The sequence below is a fragment of the Zalophus californianus genome, chromosome 2 (assembly GCF_009762305.2).
Source record: "Zalophus californianus isolate mZalCal1 chromosome 2, mZalCal1.pri.v2, whole genome shotgun sequence".
NCBI classification, from domain to species: domain Eukaryota; kingdom Metazoa; phylum Chordata; class Mammalia; order Carnivora; family Otariidae; genus Zalophus; species Zalophus californianus.
This window is the reverse complement of record NC_045596.1, coordinates 147,359,152-147,379,468: the sequence shown is the minus strand read 5'-3', so window position 1 is coordinate 147,379,468 and position 20,317 is coordinate 147,359,152. Positions and strand designations below refer to the sequence as shown.

General features: G+C 41.3%; 1 protein-coding gene across 3 annotated transcripts in view; it reads right to left on the bottom strand.

Moving 5' to 3' along the window:
* GALNT7 (polypeptide N-acetylgalactosaminyltransferase 7) overlaps window positions 1-20,317 on the bottom strand; it is a 147,289-nt gene that overhangs the window by 60,133 nt on the left and 66,839 nt on the right. For all 3 annotated transcript variants that reach the window (XM_027599158.2, XM_027599157.2, XM_027599156.2), the window contains exon 2: window positions 5,450-5,910. In XM_027599158.2, coding sequence (XP_027454959.1) covers window positions 5,450-5,910 — 461 coding nt within the window. The remainder of the gene's footprint in view (window positions 1-5,449; window positions 5,911-20,317) is intronic.

Sequence of the window (20,317 nt, the reverse complement as noted above, 5' to 3'; positions counted from 1 at the left end):
CAGTGTCAGATGTCACATCTGCACCAATGCCCCAAAGACTGGTTTCCAAGCTTGGCAGATGGCTCATTTAAATGTCTGATGGAGAGGTGCCTGGGTGGCTCAGTCGGTCAAGTGTCTGCCTTGGGCTCAGGTCATGATCCCTGGGTCCTGGGATCAAGCCCTACATCGGGCTCCCTCCTCAGCGGGGAGCCTGCTTCTCCCTCTGCCCCTCCCCCACCCCCACCCCCGCTCATGCGTGTGCTCTCTCTCTCAAATAAAATATTAAAAAAAAAAAAAAAAAGAAAGAAAATCATAAGGAAGAGAAAATACATTTCCTATACTGGAAGAAAATGTGTGTATAAGTGAACCTGTGCAGTTCGAACCCATGTTGTTCAAGGGCCGGCTGTATAAATGTCAGGCCCGGCGAAGAGGCTGACTTTGCTTTCGGGCAGAGGGAACAGCAGGAGCGTGCGGGTAAAGGGGGCAGCGGTGGGGCCGGCACGGAGTGGGGAGAGAAGCAGAAGGAGAGGTCGGAGAACAACGGGGCCAGATTGTATAGTGGCCTCCCTCTCCCTCTGCCTGCTCCCCCTGCTTGTGCTCTCTCTCAAATAAATAAAATCTTTAAAAAAATAAATGAATAAATGTCTGATGGATGCAAGAGAACAGGGCTGATAAGACCTAAATTCCAAAGCTGCCTAAAGTCAGCAACACCAAGCCGGTCTCTGGTGGGCTCTGTGTAGCATATTCTCCATGTGGGATGAGCGTGAGGGGGGCTGTATGTGTGTGATATGGATGCATGCTATGTTTTCAATATGTTTCCAGTAAAAGGAGAGAAGTGCTAATAAGCATATTGGATAATATATAAAATTTAGGCATGTTTTATTTGTTGCTGGCCTTTTTATTTTAGATTAAATTCTTAAGACTATCCACCTCCTAATTTATGAATAACTCTACTTAGAAATTATTTATTCTACATTAAATTTTCAGTGTTCAAAGAGGAATTAAGCCTATCTCTCTCTCTCTTTCTTTTTAAGTATGAGAAAGAATCAAGTTTTAAAAATAATCTGGATCTGGGGCACCTGGGTGGCTCAGTTAAGTGACTGACTCTTGGTTCCAGCTCAGGTCATGATCTCAGGGTTGTGGGATTGAGCCCCATGATAAGTTTGGTGCTCAGCATGGAGTCTGCTGGAGATTCTGCCTGTCTCCCTCTCCCTCTGCTCGAGCACTCTCTCTAATAAATCAAATCTTGGGGGGAAAAATCTGGATTCAGTTTAAAAAAAAGTTTCGGGGGGCATCTGGGTGGTGCAGTCAGTTAAGCATCCAACTCTCGATTTTGGCTCAGGCCATGGTCTCGGGGTCATGAGATCAAGCCTTGCCTAGGCTCCGCACTGGGTGTGCAGCCTGATTAAGATTCTCTCTCTCCCTCTCCCTCTGCTCCTCCTCCCGAACGCTCTCGCACTCGCTCGCTCTCTCTTTCAAAAACAAAGTTTCTGGGGGTTATAATGTTTGAGTATTTTGAAGCATAAAAGAAAGAGTTTTCTCACTAGCATAAAAGTTTAAAGAGGGGCTTAAGGAGCATTTGCTAAGATAGTCTCGGGTCCTTTCGTCTGACTGGGGACATGTGCTTAAAGGAATGATACACAGAAACATGCAATATCCTACTTCTAAGTACTTATACAAGAGAAAAGAACATGGGAATTGATCAGCCTATGTGCAGCATGGAAGAAGGAAGGAAGGGAGGGGAAAGAGAAGGGTAAAGAGGGATGCAATGAGGAAGGCAAGAAGAAAGGACGGGGAGAGAGAAAGGAAGTTATATGAGAGCAAGGAGGACTCAGAGAGACTGGGGGTTTGGGCGGCAATTGGTGTGTCTAAAAACCTTACCACAGGAGAGATAAGGTGAGATGATGAAGATAAGGCAGTGTGTGACATTTACATTTTCCAAAAAGCAACAGAGGACCTCAAAGTTAAACAGTAACTGAAAACATCAAAATTTTGACAAGAAAAGCTTTAAAAAATAAAAATAAATAAAATTTTGACAAGAAGGTATGTGACCTGAAGAAAGTACCACAGCAATAATAATAATAATAATAATTCAAGAACACTTAAGTTTCTAACCACCAGGCCTGTGACAAAAGACCTTTAGCCTATTACATCATTTAATTCCAATGCCAATCTGGGGAGACAGGTATTGTTAGACCCATTTTAAGGATTAGATAACTGAGGGTTACAGAGGGTAAGTAACTGGTCTAAGATCTCACATCCGGTAATGGAGTCAAGGTTTGAACCCTAGCAGATTCCACTCATTCATTCACTCATTCCCTCAACAGATATTTACCAACTGGGTGTCAGCTACTGGAAGTAGCTGGTGAAGAAAACAGGCATATTCCTTGCTCCCAGGACCCTATCACTAAGAAAGACAGTCAATAAACAACTAAATAAGCCAATACCTATATAAATTGGATAAATTATAAAATTAGATATATACTATGAATGAAATGGCCAGAGAGTAGTATTAAAAAATAAAGCAGGGCATTACCAAATCAGACAGCATGGTTAGAGAGGTTCTACTAAGACCTAAAGAACGGGAAGGAGCCAGCCACAGGAAGGGAGAACGTCTCCAGAGAGGAGTGAAGAGCACACGCAAGGAGACCGGGAAAGGCCAGCCCAGCTAGAGCACTCTGAGCGAGGAGGCACAGTAACAAGAGGAGATTGTCAAGGCAGGGAAGGGTCACGGCTGCTGCTTAGGAGTTTGGGTTTCATTTTAAGTGCCCTGGGAAAACAAAGAATCGTTGTACATAAGCCAGAGTTGTGTGGTTCAGATAACCACACCGGCTTCTGTGGGAATACGGAGGAGGCGGAAGTCAAAATGGAGAAACCATGAAGGAGATCCTTGAGGGATTCCAAGAGAGATGATGGTGGCCTGGACTTGGGTGGTGGTAGTGGGGATGAAAGATCATGTCTCAGAAGTAATCTGAGACGTATTTTGGTGGCAGAAGCTAGAGGTCTTGCAGACAGAAAGGATGTGTGGGGTGAAGGAGAGAGAAACACAGAGGCGTGTACTTCTCTGTCTTGTAGGTCATTTGATTTTCTTAGCCTATTTCTTAAATTGAAAAGTGAGCTAGATTTATATTGGTGTTTTTAATGATCTGTCTTTTATAAATAGCTCGTGTGCTAACAATCTCCATTTCTTCACTAAGCTCACCCACTGACTATAACATGGCACAGAGGCATATCACCCGGGGAAAGACCTATCTTGAGGTGACATGTGGTGGAAAGATAGGGCTTTCACACCAAACCACCCTGTGTTGAACCACAACTTTGCCATTTTGCTGAGCAAATACACAGACGTCAGCGCTCCATGCTTCAGACTACCTACACAGGTAAAAACTCCTCACAGTTTGGTTGTTAAGAATTAAGTAAGAGAACCTATAGTAAGTCCTGGCATGTAGTAGAAAGGCAATACATGTTACTCTCTTCTTCTCTTCCCTTCTCAGTGATGAGAATGCCATCGACAGGTTCTCAGAGAACCTTCTGTCACAGAGTTAAACAGTATGTTTAAGTGCTGTATTTTAGATAACCAGGACACACTCCGGATAAGGGACTGCAGAGCCTCACATGGGTCCTAAAGGGTACTCGCGTGGCAGTTCTATCTCTGTAACAACCACCCTTCACTCCTGACTGGAAGGGCACAGGACACCCAGTTAAATGCAGGTTTCAGATAAAACAATTTTCTAAAGTATAAGTATGTCCCATACACTGTTTGGTATATATCTATACTAAATGTTTTTCATTATTCATCTGAAATTCAAATTTAACCAAGTATCCTCTATTTTTATTTGCTAAATTTGGCAACCTTATGACCAGGCAAGACTCTACTTTGAATTGGAATCAATTGCTCCCGGATTCCTCCTTCACAGTCCCTTGAGATGCTCTAACTCCCCTCATCATCGTGGTTCTGTACTTTTATTCCTTCTACTTTCTTGGCATATTTTATTCACCCCTCTCACTCTTGCCAATTGATATATGAATGTCCAAAGTCTTAGAATTTAAGAAACAAAACAGATGAACATATGGGATGGGGAAAAGAAAGAGAGCGAGCAAGAGAGAGAGAGAAGCAAACCATAAGAGACTCTTAACTATGGAGAACAAACTAAGGGGTGATAGAGGGAGGTGGGTGAGGGATGGGCTAGATGGGTGATGGGCATTGAGGAGGGCACTTGTTGTGATAATCACTGGGTGTTGAATGTAAGTGATGAATCCCTGAATTCTACTCCTGAAACCAATATTGCAGTGTATGTTAATGAACTAGAATTTAAACAAAAATTTGAAAAGAAAAAAAGTCTATTGAGTAGCACTATGTTAGGTATAGAATCTTTCTTAGTGGTCATAAGGAATGCTCCTGTGGGGTCTCTATGCATGTGCGTAAACCTTTTAGGACAAAGATAATACTAACAATCCATCATCAGAATACATTTTGAGAGTTTTCTAGTAGCATAGAATTAAATTTGCACCCATGTTAATGGAGGCTATTTAGATCCTATAGGAGTAGAATAGGTTATTAAATAAAATGAAAGAGAAAAGCTTTGAGTTCATTCAATAACCACTGTCTATCAAAAGTTAAGAGTTGGCAATCCTTTACTTTAAATCAAACTACATGAGGGGCGCCTGGGTGGCTCAGTCGTTAAGCGTCTGCCTTTGGCTCAGGTCATGGTCCCAGGGTCCTGGGATCGAGCCCCACATCGGGCTCCCTGCTCTGTGGGAAGCCTGCTTCTCCCTCTCCTACTCCCCCTGCTTGTGTTCCCTCTCTCACTGTGTCTCTCTGTCAAATAAATAAATAAAATCTTTAAAAAAATTTAAATTAAAAAATAAATCAAACTACATGAAAATAATTTGAAAGTTTAGGCCAGAGTTTTATCTGTTTGGGGATTCCTTTTGCATAGACCCAGCGAGTGCCGATTTCCAGGTGCAGTACTAAGAAAAAAAAAGTAAGGGAAACATCAAAATCTAGGTAACTATAGGAGCCATCTAAAGCAGCATTACTATTTGTTATTATTCCAATAAGACAGGGGCTTGATCCAGAATGAAAATCAGCACATCGAGAAAGTTTTGTTATTAAAAAATCGTCACTTGTACCAAACAAAGTATTTACTGGTTGGTTTACACTGTGGTACAAGTTCACATTCTCACTGTGGACTGGTAACAAAAAATTCACAGACCGGTGCCAGTCCAGGGACCACATCTGAGTAGCACTGATGTAAAAACCCCAGAATTTGGTATGTTATACCTTCAATCTAATGGCATAAATGAAGTGATCTCCTCCTTCTGGCCATTTTGCAGACCAAAGACTCTTTTTTTTTTTTTATTTCCTTGAAATAAAGGCAAAAACATTTTCTCCATTCTAACAATCTAACCAAATACCTATCAAAACAAGAGTTGCCCCAATTTTAGAAAGAAGAGGATGTGTGCTTACTCTTCTTGTCGCAAGTCATTGACGCTGCGGTCCAGTGAGATCATGTCACTTGCCACCATGTTAAATCCAAACTCTTTAATGCTGGCTTGAATTGCATGTTTGAATTCTGGTCCCAAAACCAATGGCTTGGCGTTCTCTCCAGGGCCACCAACCACTCCATGAGGCTCAGGTTCTTTGGGTTCAAAGTTACCGAGGATCCCTGGACGAAGCACAGGATCTCGGTAGGTGAATGTCTGAGGCTTAAATGTAAGAAACTGCCTCCGCATTATGTCCTTCTGGTTATCTCCTCCAGCATGGCGCTCTTGTTCACTTTTCGCCTTGTTTTTTCTTCTAATAGACTCTAAGTCCACTTCTACTCCTTCAACATGAGGCCATGGTACCACAGGTTTGAATCTGTCATCCCCAGGAGCTAATCCATTGCCTCCTCGGTTAGGCATGGGGTTACTGACATCTCTGTCTTCCTATACAAAAGGGAGGGGGATATACAATGAGTACATGAAGGCAAACCACAGCAGAGTTTATGATATGAATTTTCATGTTTAATAAAAAGCTGAGGCAACAATAAATGATTTAAAATGTTAAACAGAAGCAGGCTATTAATCAGGGCTTCCCATTAAAAGATATCTTTTGGGCAGGGGGAGGACATCCTAAGAAATAGATTATTTCCCTTCCAAAATAAATGAATGGATACGTTTTTTTTTTTTTTTTACCTCTCCCCTTCTAAAACTCTCTATCAAAGACCTCTTAATAAAGCACATTGTTATGGGTTAAAGCAATGGGGTTCTAGAAGCTTTGACAAAAACAGACATTTAATAGGTCATGTACAGTATGTGGTTTTCCCAGATGTCCAGTGTACGATAAATATAACTATTTGTCAGTAATACAGCCATATGGTGGCAATGGTATTAGATGCCACCCATCACGAGGCTGGCTTTGTGCCTCTAATGGCAGAGGAAAAGGCGGGGATATGCACTCAACAGTCGGTATTTTCTACTCAGTGAGAGTTTAGCTGAATTCAAACTAATTTTTTTTTTTTTTTAAAAAAGCAAACAAAAACAAAATGCTGAAGACTAACCAATTCAGTTTAGGCTTTTAAACCACACCGAATGCCTAGCTTGCCCCATTCCGGAGGTAGCCCAAGTAACAACAGACTTGGTGCATAGGGGTATTCTGCAAGTCCGCCTCCCGTGTCTGTGTGGACCCTCCCCAACACCTGTGCAGATCTTTCGGTCAGAAATCCTGAGGGCTTTTTCTGCTGAAATATCCTATGTGAAGTTTTTGCTAAATCAGTACCATTCTTTGCACAGGGCAGTGTTTTTCAATATTAGCATCACCTCAGTGGCTTTTAAAAATACTGATGTCTGTGTCCCACCCCCGGACTTTGTGATTTAATTGGTCTGGGCATTCCCATTTTTGAAAGCTCCCCAAGTGATTTTAATATGCAGCCAAGCTTGAGAACCTCTAACTCAGAGGAAGAGCTGCTAGCTATAATTAGACAAGAGGATTATTGAGTATGCACAGCTGGGGAAGAGGCAAGGTCAACTTCAAACTGCAAAACAGGCGAATGGGTCTGCCACTTCACTCCACATTGAGATTATGGGAGTCCTTCATAGATTCCTAACAGAAATAGTACCATATGACCAAGATGTGTCTACAGTGTTAGAGCTATCTTGAAAAGTAAAGTTAAAAACTTGATTTTAGGGGTGCCTGGGTGGCTCAGATCATTAAACGTCTGCCTTCGGCTCAGGTCATGATCCCAGGGTCCTGGGATCGAGCCCCGCATTGGGTTCCTGGCTCAGCAGGGAGCCTGCTTCTGCCTCTCCCCCTGCTCATGCTCGCTCTCTATCTCTCTGTCTCAAATGAATAAATAAAATCTTTAAAACAAAACAAAAAAACCCTTGATTTTAAAGAGTGCAGAAGTAAAGTGCTAGGTATGACGTTGAGATGTACATTGCTATCTGCTGGGAGTTTATGGAGAAACAAAGATCTCTTTAGAAAGCCAGTTAATTAATTAATTTTGTTTAATATTTATCTTTTTTATTATTATTAACATATAATGTATTATTGTTTCAGGGGTACAGGTCTGTGATTCATCAGTCCTACGTAACACACAGTGCTCACCACAACACATACCCTCCCCAATGTCCATCACCCAGCCAGTTAATTTAAATGTGAATTTAGTTCAAGTTTTGGTAAGGGCTAGCTAAGGATTGATTTGGGGGAGCTTAAAAAGGAATTTTAAAAATTTATTTGTTTAGGTAGTATAAGCATATGATAGAAAATTCCAAGGACCCAAAAGAGCATCTAATGAAAAACAGGTTTTCCTGCCTCCTCTCCTATAAAGGCAATCACAGCCAGCACTTTGGGAATCTTTCTAGAGATGTTACAGGTACATATAAACACACATGTGTGTAGGTAACAAAACAATTGTTTTTAACATGGGACAAAGATTTTAATTGACTCTTATTTAAAAAGGAAACCTGTACAATGTTACAAGTGGTTCAAAGGTGAATCCAAAGAACAAACATCTAAACATCAAGGATACTGCAAAGGATTTATAAATAGATGCAAAACTGGTAACCTTGGTCAATATCCACAAGGCAATAACCAACTGCACTCACAGTACACAATTTCCATTTCAATGGCCGAGAATCTTTTGCATTACCATCAGTATTCTGTCGTTTCTAGCACTGTAAAATAGCTCAAAGATGAGGAAAGGGCAAGATAACCCAGAAACCAAGTCAGAGAGTATATCTAATCATCTTTTTGGTCCATTTCAAAGTTTTTCCATAAATTTCCTCCTATAACACAAAACTAAATATAAAATGCAACACTCAGCCTGATTACATAAATGTGATATCTTTCTTCAGGCATGTGTTATAAGGTAGATAAGGCTTCTATCATCACACATCTCAGTAGCAAGGACTTAGCTGGAGCCTAACCTGCGAGCCCTACTGGCTCTGAGGATGGAAAAAGTGGACATCTCTCCAATTTATCGCCCAGCTCTTTCTAAAAGAGAAGTGTTGTGGCAGTGTTGTAGGCAAATTAAAATAGAAAAATCATTATAAAACTCTAAGATACTGGATCCAAGATATTGTTGTTGAACCAAGTATAACACATAAAGAAGAGTCTCCCCCACTTTAATTTTTCACATCAAAGCTCCAGTGAATCTTTAACTGGGGAGGTAAAAAAATGAGGGGAAGGAAATGTCAAATACAGAAAAGCAAACTGAACAGGTCTTCAGATGTCAACATCTGTAACCACAGCAACCACTCTACTTTGCCTAAAATTCCAGAAAGGGCACAGTGTATGCTGGAAGAGTATGGAATATGGCGGTATGTGAAATTGTAGTGCATGAAAGACCCACATTGTGAAGTACCCGCTATGGTTTACGTTGGCCTATACTAAAGCAAAATTTGAGAATTTAAATATTTCTCAAATTTACCCGCCTCAACAAGAGACTATTTAATGGATTTGAACTTCATGCTTATCTTCCTCCAAATTAGATCTTCTCTTTGACTTAGGGGTTCTTTGTCTGATCTTCCACTGTTGGTGTTCTTCATAGTTCTCTTAGACGTCCACCTATCAGTCCAGCTTCATTTTGGATTATGTCCTTCTTTTCCAAGAGTAATGACCAGATTTACATCAACCATTCCTACATCCCTCTCCTCAGCCCACATCCCACTTCTCATCTCCAATACTCACAGTTCGCTGCCTCCCAAATTTCTACTTCTACCAATCTCATTATATCTACTTGTATCAATTGACCTTATATCTACTTATATATCAATCTAGTCCCATGTTAGATACCTACTTATATCACTCTAGTACCTAAACTTAAGATACCCCAAACTAGCTGAACTTCTTTTTACCTCACATCACAAACCTGTTTGGATTACAGTCTTTCCCTGCTTAGGGGACAGGAACCACCATCCGCTCAACTGATCAAATCCAACACCTGCATTTCATCCTCAGCTACTCATTCTCTTTGATCTACCCAACTGATGTCCAATCACTCCCTGATACCTGTCAATTCTATTGTCTTTGTAGCTCCTGAATTTGGCCACTTCCATCATTGCCCCTGCCTTAGTTCATACCACCCTCACTCCTTAACAGGATTACTACAGTAGTGATAATAATGATGACTGAAAATTCTATCTTCTAAGTGCTTTGTATATATCGATTTATTTATTTATTTTGCCAAGAGTTGGGTTCTGTGATTACCATCCCCATTTTACTGATAGAAAATCTGACAGAGAAGTAACTCAACAACAGAATCAGTACATAGTACGGCCAAAGTTTGCATCTCAGCAGTCTGGCTCAAGAGCCCATGCTCTTACTGGGTGTTATACACAACTAATGAATCGTTGAACACTACATCAAAAACTAATGATGTACTCTATGTTGGCTAATTGAACATTAAAAAAAAAAAAAGAGTCCATGCTCTTAACCACTACACTTGAGTGCTTCTCATTCTAATGCACGCACGTTCTCTTGTTCTTCATTGTTTTTTCTACATAGCAACCATAGTGACTTTTCTAAAATTCAAATATGAACATGTTACTTTCCCTGCTTACAACACTCCACCGCTGGTCCACTTCCCTCAGGAGCGTTTATACTCTTTAACAAGGAGAGTTTATACTCTTTTTCTTCACCATACCCATAGAAGAGGGGTTCTTTAGCTTTTTCTGCAAAGGGTCAAGAGTAGATACTTTAGGCCTTGCAGACCACAGGTCTCCGTTGCAGTCATTCAAGTCTGCCATTATAGTGCAAAAGCAGCCACCAATGATATGTAAATGAGTGGGTATGGTTGTGTTCCAATAAAACTCTTTACAAAGACAGGCAACAGGATGTATCTGTAACCACCACCCCTCCCAACCCCTGCACTAGACTAGGTTCTGTGAAAAAGTAGGCGCCATGTCTACCGTATGCACCAATGCATTCCCCATATTTATCCTGGCACTAATTCCTCAACAAATATTTACTGAATAAATGAATGAGTCCTAAAATTTCTGCTTTGGTTATGAGAGAAGAAAAGGAAAATAGAGAATGGAGACTATGGAATGGGGAAGAGGGGCTTGGATCAGATAGTATATCTGGCCAATACTTTACAAAATCAGCAAGAGAACAGGATATAACTTCATATTCTCTACATAGCACTTTTTTTTAAAGATTTTATTTATTTATTTGATAGAGAGAGACACAGCGAGAGAGGGAACACAAGCAGCAGGAGTGGGAGAGGGAGAAGCAGGCTCTCAGCTGAGCAGGGAGCCCAATGCGGGGCTCGATCCCAGGACCCTGGGACCATGACCTGAGCCAAAGGCAGACACTTAACGACTGAGCTACCCAGGTGTCCCTGCATGGTAGTGTACTCTTAATAATGCTGTAATAGTCACCAGAAAAATTGAATTTTCTCACTTGTCAAAGCCTGTATGTCATTAAATCTGAAAGCAAACCAAATATGAGAATTGTCTAACCCCAAGTCAATTAAAAATAATCATGTCCAATCTTAATGTTATATGATTCAAAGAATGGCTACAAAGCTGTGTAACGCTCAATTCCCCTGAGTAGGAAAACTACATACTCCTCCCTGAGAGTCAGTGAGAATCAGTAGATGCCTTTGTGACTCACTGGTACTATAATATCTTCCTAAGCACCAGCTGATTTACTCTACAGTCAAAAATCAATGAATCACTGTTGACTAGAAATGGAAAAGACAATCGGTAGATAATTGCTTAAAATCACTATGTTCATAAAGGTGTAAATATACTGAAAAGTATAATCACTTATCATCAGATGGAAATATGGGATTATCAGAAATCAGGTCAGACTATTCACTTTCCATCTTACAAAGCTCCCCCTTCACCCCCAGATTCTACTTATGTGTGATATTTTCCCAAGATGGTCATGATCTTGATAGGAACACAAATGATAGAAATGATAGGAATGCAAAGGGATTTAGAAAAATAGTCTTTAGATATAGGCTTGTCTGGATTTGAAATTATAGGTGAACCTAGAAAATTTAAGCTCTTAATGCTGAGCTCCTGAAGTCACATGATTTCTGCAGAAATTACAATTTAGTTTCAGAAAGTGGCCACTGCTAACAATATTCACACTATTTGGTTATCGTGCTACATGAGCCACAGAACTTAAAAACATAAGTCAAATTTAAATCTATGATTTAAAAACCCTCTCGATAAGAAACACCTTTAAAAAAATATTTTATTTATTTTGGGGGAGGGAGAGAGAGAGAGAGTGGAGGGGGGTAGAGGGAGAGCGAGAATCCCAAGCAGACTCTCTGCTGAGCATGGAGCCCTATGGGGGCTTAATCCCATGACCCCAAGATCATGACCTGAGTCAAAATCAAGAGTCCAAGGCTTAACCAACTGAGCCACCCAGGCACCCCAAGAAACACCTTTAATTAGAAGAATGACACCAGCATCTTTTCTCTAGCTCCACTTTCTTCTCCTCCTAGGTGAGTGAGCAACAGGAACAAAGAAATCAGGGAGGGAGATAGTTAAGGAGGCACTGGAAGAAACTGGGTGTGCTTGTAAGCTGGGCCTCCCCAGACTCTTATCCACCGCAGAAGGTGGGTGGGAAAGCAGGTGCTCCACCCTCAGTACCCTTATTTCTCTCTGATTAGTTAGAGCTGGATTCTTAGCTAACCCATCCCTGTGGGCATTTTGTGCTGACTGAAGACCATTCACTCCTGCTCCTTTCAGCGGACTGAAAGGGACTGCATGGGGGTGGGGGGGTCAGTGGCCCCCACTGGTCGTGAGAGGAGGGGCAGGGGTCAAGTGGTTTGACTGTGTTTAACTAGAGCAGAAAATGGAAAAACCCAAGATTAAATAGATTAAATAGAGACCATATCAGTACTTGAATATCTAAGGTTGTCTCCCTTATGGAAAGAGACCTATCCCAAGCCTGTGTAAAGACTCACGAACTAGGAAGAGATTGAAGACCCATGGCAAGGCCTCTGTTAGCAACTAGGGCAGAATTGAAAATGAAGAAAGGTGTGGCTTATCAGTATTACACTTTTTTTTTTTTTTTTTTTGAGAGAGAGAGGGAGAGCACAGAGGGAGAGTGAGAAGCAGACTCCCTGCCCAGCAGAGAGCCAGACATGGGACTTGATCCTAGAACCCTGAGATCATGACCTGAGTCGAAGGCAGATGCCCAACCGACTGAGCCACCCAGGAGCCCCTCCGTATTACATTCTGATCAAAGAATTATCTGCTGAAAGAAATATACTCCCAAAGCAGGGATTTCTATTCTTCTTTCTCCCCCTTTTCCCCCCAGGCCAGGTTATAAACCAAAAGGTAACAGAATGGAGAAAACAGCATGGTTGACATCACAATAACTGCCCCACCAAAGGAAATCCAGGTCAGCACTTCTAGTACTAGAAATTAGACTTTGGCAGGGTAGCCACTAGTCACAGTAAGCTAGACTGACCCAGACTTTCTCTAGGGACTGCAACATTGAGACTGGACTGTGGAGAGCTATATTACATAATAGCTAATGATTAGTCCTCTTATTTTCTCTCAAAACTTATGATACACTCTAGAAACCATAGTTACAAATGGGTTAAGTTAGTGCTGTAGTATTAACCACCCACTGGAAAGATTTTATCAGGTTCATATGGGGGCATTGTGAGTCAATTAAATGCCACCTCTCCTTAACCAAATAAGCAAACTACAGTATATAATACAGATCCAACCTGTACTATTGCAGATACTACTGAAATTAATAGGTGTCTTCCTAAAAAGTTAGCTATATCACATTTTGAATGTTTAATCATCTTAATAAAATAGATTTCCATAATAAGAGTCTCCCAATAAATCCCATAGTTGTGCAACTAGTCGGTTTTTGCAGATTTGGATCTTCATATCATATGGTATTCTTAAGAGAAGTATCCATCTGCACTGACACAATTTTCTGAATATATCTGCACATCTTGAATAATCATGGTCAACTATAGAATATCTCGATATGGCAAATTTTAAGTCTTGGGCTCTTTTCAAAATTCAAAACAAAATTTAGTTCAACCAAAGTAAATGACTGAAGTGTTTAAAATGATAAAATTTATTTTTTTTAAAGATTTTATTATTTGAGAGAGAGCATGAGTGGGGCGGGGCAGAGGGGAAGGGGAGGGGAAGGGGCAGAGGGAGAGGGAGAGGGAGAAGCAGTCTCCCCGCTGACCAGGGAGCCCAACATGAGGCTCAGTCCTGGGACCCCAAGATCGTGACCTGGGCCAAAGGCAGATACTTAACTGACTGAGCCACCCAGGCGCCCCATAATATTTACTTTTTAAAAACCATGGCAATGCATTGCATTTTTAAAGGTATCATTCTAAACTACAAATTCCTCAGTAATAAACATTTTCAATTTTCAACATCTAAGTTAAAACTATAATTGAAAATGGGAGATTTCATGCAAAATCCTTCTCTGTATTAATACCATTATCTCTAATGTTCTATTTTGTAAATGTGAAATTACCATTAAGCACCAGTAGGTCAAGCCAGCAGTTATAAACTCAGCACTTGGCTCTGGGTATAGTCCCCTGCAGTCCCATGAATATTTCTAACACTGCTCTTCCTGAATTGCCTTAGTATCTGTGTACATGCTTCTCCCCAGTCAGACTAAGGGCTCTTTGAAGACAGCAAGTGTGTGTCTGTGTGTACCCCCACACGGGGGCGGGTGTAGCCGGCAGGTACTCAGTGCATGTTTCCTCACAGACTAAGTGGAGAACAAACACCTAGCTGCGGGTCATCTTTTATTATGTTGCTAGAATATAAACTGACTTTGGAGCCACTGTCTTACGCCACTGCTTGGCTTGATTTAAGCTAGCATTTTGAGAATCCAAATGAAATAACTAAAAACATTATTTTCTCTACTAACAACATTGCTTTCCCTACCAATCTAAAATTCGAATAATCCTTTTTTTAGTTTCTTCTCTTCTTCAGATTTGGATAAATCATGTCTGCAAGTGAAATTTGTTACTTCATGGAAAATGAGTACTTTATTTAAACATGAGAAAGTAAATCTGCTGGTGTTCATCTCAGTCCTCTAAGCCAATTTATCTTGCAAATGGTTTCCTGCTAAATGGTTTCCTGCTAAATTTGGGGCTTGTTTTAAAACAGTAATAAGATAGAGATTCTAAATCAGGTCAGAAAAGTATCAGATAATACTCAAGGGGGAATAAATTAAAAGATGAAATAAGCAACTAAAGGACCAAAATGTAGGTTAATGTCTGCAATAGGAAAATAACAAGTTGGTTATCCTTTCACAAAAAAACTTTTATTTGTTAAGACTGCTTAACGGCCCAGATCAAAGTTAATATCACAGACAACTAACCAAGTCTATGAAACATGAAATTTAAACATATTTATGAAATCCAAATAATTTTTATTTTCCAGAGACCTTATGAAAAATGCATGCCTTAGCTCATAAACTGAGTCATAGATATATTTCACAGGCTTATTTATTTCTTATTATGAATATTTAATATTAAATCTTTAACTGATTTGAACTGAATTTTAAGAATCAAACATGAATATCAAGCAATGGCCAGTAAATCATTTTGTAGTATGTTTCAAAAGGTGATGAAGCCATAGTTGTCAAAGTTTATGCCATCATTTCAGTTGTAAGAGCCCCGACGTCAAGACAAGGCTATAAATACAAGGTGCACCAATGCCATTTAAAAGCTCCAACTCCCACGAATACTAAAAGGCGGATTACAATACCTCTTAGAAATCATAAAAGGATATAGAGGGTAGATTTTTAACTCTCTCTGTTTGGAAGCTAAGTAATTACTGAGTTTTAAAAAGAAAGCTCCTAAGAGGCATTTTCATTCTAAAAATAGCACATAAGTTATGCAAAATATTTTAATAAAATTGTCAGTATTTTACAATAAATATTCTACCACATTATTCCTACAAAATGACCTGTCTAAAAATAAGAAGGTATTAAGGAGAGAAAAATGAAAGCAAAGCAAGGAGAGAAAGATTATAAAATAAAATCTGTGAAGACTTTTTTAACACATGAATAATTTATGATGCATACATATGATCTATGCACATGGAGAGAGGAAATACACATTTAAAAACCAAATAGCTTCGTAGGATAAGAAATAAGAAATTAACCCAGCTGAATGGACCCTTCAAAAGAACAAGTATGGCATTTCATCAGGTGGAGAAATGAGGAACTACCTAAAAGCTGAACTGATTGAAAATGAGGTCCCATCTGCTCCTCTTTTGCCCCCTCACATGATGTTCTGGAACCTTCTTTTGGTTTATGCCAATCAATTCTACTTTTTTACCTAGGAGAGCTGAGAATCTCTTCACTCTCTTTCCTAGATCATCTTGAAAATATTTCAAAAGAGCAATACCGACACCAGTCCTTGGGGAATCACACCGTTAACGCTTTTTCTTAAACCCAGGACAAGTGTTTATTTAGTCCTACCCTTTGATTCTCATTTCCAGTACAACAATGCACTTCATAATCTAATACCTGCCAAAGCCAGACAGTTTAATTCCTAATTCTCCTTCACATCTGGCAATCCCAGTGAAAACATGAAATGATTTCCAAATCTTCCTGAAAACTTCATTGGAAATTATGTCACCAACACAACCATTAATAATTCTTATGACACTAAGGGAAACTTTTACCGAGTGAGAGAAGAATGAGGTCTAATGTGGTATTTGTGTTGGGAGAGAATGTTTGTAATACCCTTTTGAAAGGTGAAAAAGCAATGTCCTATTATCCCTCTAGGGGAGAAATTCTAGAATGAATACAGCACTCCCACATGAAGTGTTACTACTTTCTGCAGCTGGAAATGAAATGCATAAGCCTTTCCTCTAGTGCTTCCTTGCTTTGCCCTGAAGCTTGGCTTTCATAACAGCTCATGAGAAAGTACTGTAATGTGCGGCTTCAGAACACATACATTTTGACTGGTGTAAGAATCTCCTCTTGTAAATCTTAAGAAAAAAAAATCACCTCAAGAAAGTATCTCAAAGTTTTCAGGGCAGAGCTATCATCTTACAGTGTGGGACAACATTTTACTACCACGTTGGGACTAGAAGTCCAATGCGGGAGGGTGTGTCAAGGAAACATAACTGTGTGAGACAGAAAAAATACACTTAGGGCAGATCGAGGTTATCTATGTAAATAAACGTTTGGACATTTACTGTTCGACTATCAACAGGTTTGATTTCAAGAGGGAATGCTTATCCAGGGATACTCTAGTTTATCATAATTGTTCTTTGGCATTCCGATTAGTATTTATATGGATCATTAAAGGTAAAAGAGCTGTCCTTTCAGTTTTCCAAATACTACGGGTCTACTACCCGCCAGGCACTGTGCACCCGACCACGAAAGGACACGCAGATGGGGGGAAGGGATGTCTGAACGGGCTGGAAGCGACTGAATCCTTGCTTGGAAGCAGAGGACACTCCCCAGCACGTAGATGGTGAATGGCTGGTAAGTAAAGGAGGAGGGGGTAGAGAGTGGGGTTTGGCAGCTGAGGCAAAGGCACAGAAGCATAAAAGAACAAATGGTTTGGTGTAACAAGTGCAGGGGACATATGGGGAGGTGGCAGGAGATGAGACTTGAGATGCTGGCAGTGCCTCAGAGTGCCTCTTAGGAAATGCCAAGAAGTTCAGACTTTATGGGAGCCATGAGAGAGGAGCATGCCAGATCAGAGCTGAATTTTGGAATGAGTACGCTGATGGAGCAAATGAATGGGAAGCGGTGCCAAGATGTTTGTAGTGGGATAAGAAAAATATGTGAAAAAGCAATACGGGAGAGAATTTCAAGGAGTGGACAACAGGGCTAGAAACTGCAGGCAAGTTGTTAAAATTAGTGAGAATTCCAAGGTCTGAAGGTACAGGCAAGGGAGGTATTTTAGTCCTGGTTCCGCAACATGACTCACTCACCAGCTCTGTGCTCTACAACACTGGCAGAGGCCCCAGGAGGGTGGATCTAGAGGGGCCTCAGGACTCCTCACCATTATCTCCTACCCAGGTGCAGATGGAAGTATCCTATTTCCTATCATCTAGAAGGCTAGAGGCATTTCTGTGATCCTCTTCTTCGGCCTTAGGGACATTCCTTTGAAATAGTCTAATTGATGGATGACAAATGTGTGTTGAGCACCTACGCTGCGCCAGGCTACCAGGACACAATGATAAGCAAACACATCCCTGCTCTTGTGGAGCTCTCTGTCCAGTGAGGGAGACATATAATCAAACAGCCATACAAACATGGTGCTCTCAGAGACTTTTGGGGAGAGTCGATCTACTCTAAGATGCTAAGAAAGGCTCCCTTGAGAATGAAGGACTGCTGAGTAGAGGTTTGAAGGACGAGGAGAAGCTACGTCGGTAAAAAGAGGAAAGAGGGCCGACTGGGTGGCTCAATCGGTTAAGAGTCCAACTCTTGGTTTTGGCTCAGGTCATGATCTCATGGGTCATGGGACTGAGCCCTGCGTCAGGCTCTGCGGTCAGTGGGAAGTCTACTTGAAGATTAGTCCCCTCCACCCCTTCCCCCACTCGCTCTAAAATAAATCTTTTTTGTTTGTTTGTTTTTAAAGATTTTATTTACCCGAGAGCAAGTGAGAGTGCACACAAGAAAAGAGCATGTGCTCATGTACGAGCGTGGGGGAGGGTTAGAGGGAGAGGGAGAGGGAGAAGCAGACTCCTCGCTGAGCAGGGAGCCCGATGCAGGACTCCATCCCAGGACCCTGATATCATGACCTGAGCCGAAGGCAGACACTTAACTGACCAAGCCACTCAGGCGCCCCTAAAATAAATAAATCTTAAAAAGAGGAAAGAGTATTCAGAAAGAACATGCTCAGAGTCTCTACAGCAAGAAGTTCTATGGTAAGTAGGAAGAACTAAATGTGGATGGGGTGCAAAGAGTTGGGGAAGCCTGGTGCCAGATGAGGCAGAAGGGAAGTAGTGGCCAGACCAAGTGGGGCTCTGGTGTGATGGTAATGACTTTGGTTGTAATATGGGAGCCTGAGTAGCCAGTTCATAGTTTTAATGCTCCTACCAGAGACAGGAGCATTCTGCAAAGAGCCCACTGGCTGAGCAGTAAGAGGCTGGAAAGAGGCCAGAGTGGATGAGGGTTAATTAGGAAATAGAGACATTTAATGATGGACTGGATATGGGAGTGGCAGGGATGGCCCTAAGGTGCGACTGGATGCTATTCACTGGGAGGGGAAGCACAGAAAAAGACTGAAGTTAAAGATGACGAGGATATGTGGACTTCTTGGATATGTGGACTTTGAAGTGCTTCTGAAACAGTCAAGAGAAGATGGAAACGTAGGATTTGTATCTCAGCGACTGGACTAGAGAAGATAAAATTGGCAGACATCTTTATATAGATCATAAGTGACATAAGGACCCGGACGCTATTTATGAGTTGACCATAAAGTGCGAAGAGGAGAGGACCCACTGACCCCATCTTGAGGAATCCAACCCCTAAAAGACTGGTGGAGGAGGGTGGGACTACCAAGGAGACAGAGAACTGGCCCAGTATGTAGGAAGAAAACCAAAACCAAGACAGTACGTGTGGGACAGCAGGAACGGTCAACAGTGTTAAATGCTGGTTAAAGGCCATGTGAGAGGAGCACTGGATTTAGCAGGAGCCATTCCAGTGGTATGATGGGGTCAAGAGCCCAGGGCCAGTGGTGTTGAGGCGTGGAGTTGGAAGGTAGGGAAATGGTGCAAGCAAAAGTAGGCTACATTTGTGAAAACTCTGCCCAGACAGAGAACAGAAACGGAGAGGTAGCTGGAGGAAATGAGGTGGGGCGAGGGGTTTTGGTTTATTTTGTTTTCAATGGGAAAAGTCCTGAGCAGCTTTAAAAGAAAGGCAAGGGTAAAATATTCAAATACATGCGAGAGGAGGAATAATCAAAAGTGAAGAGTTCCTGAGAATGGGTGGGAGCCAAAGCAGAGGTGGGATTAGCCAGGTCAGGAGGAGGGCAGCCCCTCAGACACAGGTACTTTGCTCTTCCCTGGGACCCAAACCCTCACTGCTGCTGTCTGAATTACTCCAACAGTAATTTAACCTATTCTGATTTAACCTCTTCTACTGCCTGCAAGAAATTCTACTTCCTGCATCGTTTAACAGAGGTTAAACACAGGGCATGTCAGAGATCTCTTTAAAAAAAAAAAAAAAAAAGGAAAGTCCTCCCATCTTTTTCTACCATATCAGGTTCAAAATCCTTTGCCTGGCCTTCTGCCATCACTGGTTCCGCACTCAAGCTGTCCCCATACTCTAGTCAGCTGGACCACATCAGGAGATCATAAAAACACATGGTCAGCCCCGGCCTCTAGTCTGGCTCTTGCTATCAAGCCTTAGCCTACAGCACTGCCCTGTGGCCCGCCTCTTTCCTTCTAGGTTCAGTTCCAATTCCTTCAATAAGATTCAGCCCCGCCATCTGTTCTAATTCCAGTGATATTTTCCCTCGCATGAATTTCTACTCAATACTTTTATAATTCTCTATCTCTCCATGTGCTCGTTTTTTCCCCCCAGACTAAAGCTCTAGCTGAGGAGAGTCTTAGTCTTTTACTTCTTTTGTGCAGTCGGGACTTTGTATTGTGTATCTTCCTTTCTCCTCAATTCTCTGACATTTCTATTTTCCTTATTCTTATCCCCATATGTAAAATAACACCTATTCAATAGGAAATGTGATGTCCCCTGAGCTCCATGTTTCTGGGGGGGGGGGTGTGCCTTATGTTGTTTAGATGGATCTTGGGGGAACAGCAGTGAAAAGTCTGATTTAAAAAGTAAAATAATTGGACACTGCTAAGTATGTTACATTCTCCAGTGCTCACAACAATCCTATGATAGGTCCTGTAATTTTATTTTCAC